This window comes from Myotis davidii, unplaced genomic scaffold (genome assembly GCF_000327345.1).
Source record: "Myotis davidii unplaced genomic scaffold, ASM32734v1 scaffold299, whole genome shotgun sequence".
NCBI lineage: Eukaryota > Metazoa > Chordata > Mammalia > Chiroptera > Vespertilionidae > Myotis > Myotis davidii.
In genome coordinates this window covers 2855392-2864746 of record NW_006293088.1, presented here as the reverse complement: position 1 = coordinate 2864746, position 9355 = coordinate 2855392, and the positions used below count along the sequence as shown (strand labels likewise).

The 9355-nt window shown below is 38.9% G+C and overlaps 1 protein-coding gene across 1 annotated transcript in view; it reads left to right on the top strand.

The window, feature by feature from the left end:
* The first annotated feature begins 7816 nt into the window (after window positions 1-7816).
* SPEN (spen family transcriptional repressor) overlaps window positions 7817-9355 on the top strand; it is a 63518-nt gene continuing 61979 nt past the window's right edge. The window contains 1 exon segment of the mRNA XM_006766687.2: window positions 7817-8169. Within this exon segment, the coding sequence (XP_006766750.2) occupies window positions 7817-8169 (353 nt within the window).

Here is a 9355-nt window from a genome sequence, read left to right as displayed (position 1 = left end):
AGGTACAGCCCCTGGCCCGGAATCGAACCTGGGCCCTTTCAGGCCGCAGGCCGACGCTCTATCCACTGAGCCAAACCGGTTTCGGCTGATTGGTCATTTTCTATGCCATTCAGCATCAAAAGCTCCACCTCCTAGGCAGCCATTGGCTCCTCACAGTTGACACGATTTGGTTCTGATTGGTCGGTTTCTATGCCAGTCAGCATCTCTGGGCCTATCAACGGGGCCGGATCAGCAGCCCCTGTGGAGGACTGGAGAGAAATGGAGGCGTGGCTGCTGGCCAGACTGGGAGAGAAAAAGAGAGGCAAGTGCTGATCAAAAGCTGCCACAGAGGCAACGGATCAGTCCCTGCTTCACTCTTCAGACCTCTTTCTGGCCCTGATTCACAGCCCCCTCAGCAGTCAGTGCTGGGGCACCGTGCTTGCAGCAGAAGCAGTCAGTGCTGGCTTGCAGGACTGACTTCTGGTTGGTTGAGTCACGGTCGTGACTGGTCGTTATGACCCAGGGTGACACACCCCAGAACCAGAGAGGAGAGAGCCTGATTTCTCACACGGCCGTGCGATTCCACCTTCGGCCGTGGTGTGGGTTATGTTGTTGCTGGGGCACTGTCGGCCCCAAATCTGGTTTACTGCTAAGCTGTGGTGACTGCAGAGATGCCCTTTGAGCCGCTGTGCCGCCCCAGGTGCAGCTGGCCGGGAGGGACTGCGGGAGGTTGGCTCCATGGCGTGTCCAGCCCATCTCGCCAGTCCCACCCTGCTGGCCACCTTCTAATTAATTTCCTTTCAATGTGCTTGAGTCTGTGCACCTGGCCACTAGTGTTTTCCATAATTATTCAGTATTTATCTCTAGACGATAAGCACTTTTTAAAGATATACCACAATGCAACAAATGTACGTGACATTATGATAACAAACTAGACACTAGACTTTCTCCAAAAAAAAAAAAAGAGATATATGACAATACTGTGGTGTATCCTTATTTCAAATACCCAGTCAGTATTAAAGTTTGTAATTGTTTTAAGAATCTTTTATTTAAAAACCTAGGCTCTAAATAAGGTACACAAATTGTAATTGGTGATATATACATATGTATATGTAAAGTTTTTATTGAGGTATAATTGCTTATAGTAAAAGTACCTATTTTAAGTTAGGTTTTGTTGAATTTTTAAAAATATAGGTTTTAAATCTTAGAATTTTTAAATCTATAGGCATTTATCTCAATATCCCTCCCTCCCCCCTCCCTTTCTCCCTCTCCCCTTACAACTTAATTTGATTGTTCTGTAGAGTTTCTCCTAGTAGGGGTTTTGCTGATTATATTATTGTCCTGTGGCAATATTAACATTGCCTTTTGTCCTCTGTATTTCCTATAAGTTAATAAGTAGATATATTTCTAAATATTTAAAAAGATTTATTTATTTATTAGAGAGTGAGTAAGAGAGAAATATTGATTTGTTCCACTTATTTGTGCATTTGTTGGTTGATTCTTGTATGTGACCTGACTGGGGATTGAACCCACAACTTTGGCATATCAGGATGACACTCTAACCAACTGAGGGCCCTATTTTAAAATATTTTTATAATTGTATTTCAATATAATTAGTTTTCTTTATAATTCTGTGTATTTTATTTTATTAATGATATTCTGACAAAGGGTTTATAGGTTTCACCAGACTATAACAGCAGTCTGTGGTATAAAAGGTAAAGAACCTGTTGTTTAGGCAAACCCTTAGGTTAAGAATAGAATGCTAGCAGCATATTTAAGTAGTAATTTTAGCTTTGACATAAAAAGGTTGAGGTGAAAAAGTTAAAATTACCAAAAATCTTTTTTTTAAAATATATTTTATTGATTTTTTACAGAGAGGATAGAGATAGAGAGTTAGAAACATCGATGAGAGAGAAACATCGATCAGCTGCCTCCTGCACATCTCCCACTGGGGATGTGCCCGCAACCCAGGTACATGCCCTTGACCGGAATCAAACCTGGGACCTTTCAGTCCGCAGGCCGATGCTCTATCCACTGGATGTGCCCGCAACCCAGGTACATGCCTTTGACCGGAATCAAACCTGGGACCTTTCAGTCCGCAGGCCGATGCTCTATCCACTGAGCCAAACCGGTTTCGGCACCAAAAATCTTCAAGACTAGAAAATACAACAAAAGGTGGTGTCCTGTGACTCCCCCCCCGACCACCCCTTTTTTCGTATATAAATTGACATGATTAGAACTGCTGTCTTTGTCATGGGGACTTTTTCTGTTTTTATATTCCTTCCCTTTTCCCAATTTTATCTTACAAATTATGGAATCTTTAGTTTTCTTTTTGAATCTTTAGATTTTAAGGTTGTTTCTTTTAGTCTGCTTGAATTCTTTTTATTTTTTTAAATATTTTTATTGATTTCAGAGAGGAGAGGGAGAGAGCGATAGAAACATCAGTGATGAGAGAGAACCAAGTTTATAGAGAGCTCCTAAAATTCAATTAGTATGTGATGGTATATATAAAATATGACACTTTAACTCTTCAGGAGCACATTTATTATATAAAGTGAGTAGATTTAATTTTTCCCATACGTTGGGTTGGATTATAAGATTTCTAAGGTCTTTTCTTTTTTTTTAAAAATATATTTTATTGATTTTTTATAGAGAGGAAGGGAGAGAGATAGAGAGTTAGAAACATCGATCAGCTGCCTCCTGCACACTCCCTACTGGGGATGTGCCCGCAAACAAGGTACATGCCCTTGACCGGAATCGAACCTAGGACCTTTGAGTCCATAAGCTGATGCTCTATCCACTAAGCCAAACCAGTTAGGGCCTAAGGTCTTTTCAGTTTAGAAAATCTTGTTAATAGCATCATTCTTCATAGCACATAAAGATCATTGGAATGCTATGAAGATTTAAAAGTATATATTAATGGTCAGTTGGATTATAAAAAAGCTTAATATGTAGACATACCGTGTGTCCATTATACAAAATATTGGTGTGTCAGTTACTTTGAAATGAAACATTCTGCTAACCATTTATGGTCTTCCATGAAAACTAGCCTTTCTGGGTCAAGACTTATTTGTAAAGTTTCAAATAGTTTTAAAAATTATATTGCAGTTAATGTTTAAAAATGGTGTGTGCTTTGTTATACTAAGTGTGTAAGTGTATAAAGTGTACAATTCAGCTATTTTTAGTATATTCACAGTTTTGCAAACATCACCACTAATTTCAGAACATTTTCATCACTGCAGAATGAAACCCCATACCCATTAGCTCTCCATTCTCTCTCCTCCCCAGTCTGTAGCAACCAGTAATTTGCTTTTTATTTCTGTGAATTTGCCTGTTTTGAACCTTTCATACAGATGGAATTATACAATATGTGACTGGCTTCTTTCATTTAGCATAATATTGGTTCATCCATGTTGTATAGCATCTCTTATTACTTCATTCCTTTGTATTACTGAACAATTTCATTATATGGACACACTACATTTTAAAAATCCATTAATCAGTTGTTGTACATTTGGATTGTTTCCTTTTTTGGCTATTATGAATAATGCTATGAGCATTTCTGTACCATCTTTATGTGGATGTACATTTTTAATTCTCTTGGGTATATATCTAGGAGTTGGAGTTGCTAGCTTATATGGTAATTTCTAGGTTTACCATTTTGAGGAACTGATAAACTGTTTTCTGAAGTGGCTGCACCACTTTGCAATCTCACCAGCAATGCACTAGGTTTAGGTTTTTCCTTATCCTCATCATCACTTGTTACTATCTTTTTTATTTTAGCTATCCTAGTGGATGCGAAATGCTATGTCATTGTGGTTTTGGTTTGTATTTCCCTAAAGACTAAGTTGTTGAATAAATTTTCATATGCTTATTGGCCATTTGTATACTGTCTTTGGAGAAATGTGTATTTATATCCTTTGCTCAGTTTTATTTTTATTTTTAAATATTTTTTTTTACTTATTTCAGAGAGGAAGGGAGAGGGACAAAGAAATTGAAAAATCAATGATGAGATAGTATCATTGATTGGTTGACTCTTGCATGCCCCACACCAGGGATGGAGCCTGCAACCTGGGCATGTGCCCTGACCGGGAGTCAAACCGTGACCTCCTGGTTCAAAGGTCAATGCTCACCACTGAGCCATACTGGCTAGCTAGACGATATCCTTTGCTCATTTTTAAATTGCATTATGTCTTTTTCATTGTTGAGTTGTAAAAGTTTCTTATTACATAATTTGCAAATGTTTCCCCCAGTTTTCCATGGGTTGATATCAATTTTTGATATTTGTCTTTATATAAAATGAAATCATTAACTTTTAATTTATCATTGTCATGCTAACAATTAAAATTTTAAATTCGTCATTGTCATTCTAGATTAGTGATTTCCAACTGGTGTGCTGTGGTGCAAGAATTTTTTTTTTTAAATATATTTTATTGATTTTTCACAGAGAGGAAGGGAGAGAGATAGAGAGTCAGAAACATTGATGAGAGAGAGAGACATCGATCAGCTGCCTCCTGCACATCCCCCACCGGGGATGTGCCCGCAACCCAGGCACATGCCCTCGACCGGAATCGAATCCGGGACCCTCCAGTCCGCAGGCCGACGCTCCATCCACTGAGCCAAACCAGTTTCGGCAAGAATTTTTAAAACATGTAATACCTGACTAGTCAGGGGCCCTGATCTCTTTTTGCTTAGATTATATATTTTTAAAAAAAATGACAACAGCCACCACAACAGTAGCAGTCTGGTGTGAATGAATCAAAAGTATACCTTGGTGTTTGTTTTTTTTGTCAGATTGGCAAAAAATATATTTTTTGGTGTGTCTCAGAATTTTAGTAATCTTGTCTATATCATAAAAGGCCTGTGGTCGTGACGCCATAACGGCATCATGACCAAACGAGCAGCGGCTCTCATGGTGGGCAGGGTGGGTTCCGACAGTGTCCGTGGAGTGTGCGAGGTATTGGCAGCGTTTGTGGGGCGGCGGACATGGCCCCGACGGCAGGCTAGGCCTAGGGGACTCTACATGGGCATGATTTAATCATGCGTTGGGCCTCTAGTTTATACTAATAAAAGGTAATATGCTAATTAGACTGGGAGACCTTCCAGACATCCTTCTGGACAAAGCCATGGTAGTGGGACCGTGACAGAGGCGATTAGTCCCCGCCAGCCTGCTCGTCCCCAATTGCCCTACCCTGCCAGCCTGATCGCCCCTAATCGCCTCTGTCTTGGTCCCGCCACCATGGCTTTGTCCAGAAGGTTTATCTATGTTGTAGCATGTATCAAAACTTCATTTCTGATTTCAGAGAGGAAGGGAGGGGGAGAGAGATAGAAACATTAATGATGAGAGAGAATCATTGATCAGCTGCTTCCTGCATGCCGCAGACTGGGGATCGAGCCTGCAACTTGGGCATATGCCCTGACTGGGAATTGAACCCTGACCCACTGGTTCATAGGTTGATGCTCAACCACTGAGCCACACCAGATGAGCAAAACTTCATTTCTTTTAATGTCTTAATATAATACTCTTTATGTATATACCATATTTTGTTTTATACATTCATCTGTTAATGGACACTTCGGGTTTGCATCTTTTGGCAATTGTGAAATTGTGACTAATGCTGCCACGAACTTGGTGCTACATATATGTGTTTGAGTCCCAGTTTGCAGTTCTTTTGGGCATATGCCTATGATTAGAATTGCTGGGTCATATGGTAATTCTATGCTTAACTTTTTGAGAAAATGCCAACCCTTTCCACAGCGGCTGTACCATTTTTACAGTTCCACAAGGTTTCAAATTTCTCCACATCCTTGCTAACACTTATTTTTCTCTTTGTTTTCTCTTTTTCTCTAAATACTAGCCATCCTAGTGGCTATAAAGTGGTATGTCATCTTGGTTTTGATTTGCATTTCCCTAACAGCTAATGATTTTGAGCATCTTCCTGTGCTTTATCTGCCATCTGTATATCTTTGGTGAAGTGTTTTGCCCATTTAAAAAAAATAGGTGGCTGTAAGATTTCTTGTATTCTAGATACAGATCCTTTGTCAGATACATCGGAAGGTATTTTTAATGTTTGTATGGAATGAACTATTTCAATTTTTGTCATTCTCCCCCCACCCCCAGTTAAAAAGATTCTTTTATCAATTCATTTATACCAAATAACTTTGTTCCTTCTAGTTCAGTTGCCTTTTGAAACTGGATTTGATGATTGTATTTTCCCTATGAGAGGAAATAATTTAAACTATACTAGAAGATATAAAAAGAAAAGTTCTGCTTTCTGATAATGTTGTCAGCTTTTTCAGAGGAAGTGTAAAATCATGCTCTTCAGTTGTCCAGGAATAAGCATTCTGTACTTAATAGTGCTATACCTGCCAAATTCGCGTGGCTCAGTGATTGAGCGTCAACCTATGAACCAGGAGGTAACGGTTCAATTCCAGGTCTCGGCACATGGAATTGCGGGCTCAGTCCCCAGTCAGAGTTGTGCAGGAGGCAGCCGATCAGTGATTTTCTTTCATCATTGATGTTTCTGTCTGTCTCTCTCCTTTTCTCTCTGAAATCAATTAAAATATATTTAAAAGATAATAAAAGTGTTGTACCTGCCTTTCTAAAAGGCCAAATTGCAAGTACATAAAATATAATTCACTCTTGAAATTTGTAGAATTTTCATGAATTTTTTATTCCAAATAATTATATTTCTTTCATAACATATATGCTTCAAAATATAAAAGGTGCCCTAAAATTTTTCTTTACACACATAGTAAACAGTTTTTGGCAATAAGAATGAGAACATATGGTTAATCCAAAGATTTTTCTTAGGCTTACTAACTTATATGAAATAATTATACCTAAATTATAAATCTTAGCAGTTTTCTTTTAACCCTTTGGAAAAGAAAATTAAATAGCAAAAAACTACGTTAACAGAATTAGACTGTCATTTGTAAATAGACATAAAATATTTGGGTTATTTTGCCTTTAAGTAAGGAATATTTGAAATCACCTCACTTTTCAGTAAGATCATTTTCACTTAATGAATTAAGTTAAAATGAAATCTGTAGAATAACTATTTTTAGTTACAGGTTGGGTTTTTTTTGTTTGTTTGTTGTTGTTAATCCTCACCCGGGGATATTTTTCCATTGATTTTTAGGGAGAGTGGAAGAGAGAGGGAAAGACGGAGTGAAATATTGACGTGAGAGAAACACATCGATTGGTTGCCTCCTGTACGCCCTGGGAGGAGCCTGCAACCGGGGTACATGCCCTTGACCAGAATCGAACCCGGGACCCTTTGGTCCCCAGGCCAACAAACCGGCGAGGGCTACAGGTTTTAATAAAAATCTTAAGGTTTCTAAGTTACTTTGGTCAATGTTAGGTCCAATATCCCTTTGTAGAATGTACAACTTCCTAAAAACTTCTGAGAGATATGTTTCAGCTAACTGTTCTAGAAAGGTAAAAGGTAGTTTAGTAAATACTATATTTAAGGAGTGAGACTAATAAAATAATGTGGTAAAAACATTTCTAAATATTTTCCCCAAGAAAGAAAAAAGTCACTTTGGTCCGACTGGTGTGGCTCACTGGTTGAGCATCGACCCATGAACCAGGATATCAAGGTTCGATTCTCAGTCAGGTCTGGGCACATGCCCGGGTTGTGGGCTTGATCCCCAGTGGGGCACGCAGGAAGCAGCTGATCAATGATTCTCTCATCATTGATGTTTCTCTTCTCTCCCTTCCTCTCTCTGAAATTAAAAAAAAAAGTCACTTTGTAACACCTCCCTCATACATACATAATATAAATTTTCTAAAAGTAAGAAACAAATTAAAAAACCCATTTTTGGAAAATGATTGATGTGCAACAATAATGTTTATTTTTTTTCTAGATATGGCCGCGTGGAAAGTGTCAAAATTCTCCCTAAGAGGGGATCTGAAGGAGGAGTGGCTGCCTTTGTGGATTTTGTGGACATCAAAAGTGCACAGAAAGCTCACAACTCGGTCAACAAAATGGGAGATAGAGACCTACGCACGGATTATAATGAACCAGGCACCATTCCAAGTGCTGCTCGGGGATTGGATGATACAGTTTCCATAACATCTCGTAGTAGAGAGGTTTCTGGGTTCAGAGGAGGTGGTGGAGGGCCTGCTTATGGCCCTCCACCATCACTTCATGCACGAGAAGGACGTTATGAGCGGAGACTTGATGGGTAAGTTCCAAGGTTTCTGTAGGCAGGTATTTTGTATTTGATATGGTGAGAAACAGAAACTCATATTTAGGGGCCCCAGATGGATTTAAAGTTTTGGGCATTTTCAATGTTTCCTATTTTGGGTTGGAAACGGAAGTAATTTCTATCCCAGTGGCTGGTATTATGGAATCGTAGAGGATATTTCCTGCAGCTGGTTGGATATCTACTCCTGAGATATGAAGTGGTGGAAGATTTTATATGGCAGCATTTTTGGAGTTACCTGTCTTCTAGATTTAATTATTTCTTCTCTTGGATAATGATAAGGCCTTCCTTGGATATATTCCTTTTACCTGACGGAGCTATTTGGCTACAGATTTTGTGGTTATACTATATGGAATATTTCTGGAATATTAGAGCCTACAGATTCTTTTAGAAGTTAATATCTGCTTCTCAATTTTCACTACATAAAGTGTACAAATGAATTGGATTGTCATCAAAAAACCTAGCACATCATAATGATTCAACCCCTTGGATTCTACAAACAATACTTTAACCTGGAAATGTGTAACTTGGAGGAAGAAGAATGAAGGCACTGTTTGATTTTCCCATTTTGGATCTACACAATTTCCATGTTGGAATTATACTCCTGGATGGAATGGGGCAAGTTGAGATGATGGACCTTCTTAAATCCTGGAATATAGCCATTGTTTCCTAATTTCTGGAGTCTATGGGATGTCATGCAGTCAAAATTCCATTAGCCCAGGAGAAGAGGATTACTATCTCCTTTCTGAAGTAAGTTGCTGCCCAATTAAAGGTACTTTAGTTTGAACACATGGTGATGATCAGTGTGGATACTGCAATCAAAATTGACTGTGCTGGATGGCTACAAAGGTGAACAATTGGCAAGCAACTCTGCCTTCCTCATTTGGTGGAATCATTTCCTCTTCTGTCAGCTGCCTGATTCATACTTAGGGCTGGAAATTTTTATGAATGTGGATCAATTTATAATTGTCTACTATCTCAAGAAAGAAGTCTGGGGGTTTGAGAGTTACAGTTTGTCTGGGACAACTTGCTTCCAGTGGAATTATTTTATCTGATCACTAAGATTTTTTTTTTCCTTGTGGTTCATCTAAATATCATTTGACACCCTTGCCCATTAAGAAGGTGGATTACCCCCGTAAGAGGGGCCAAAATTGGGGAAGTTATG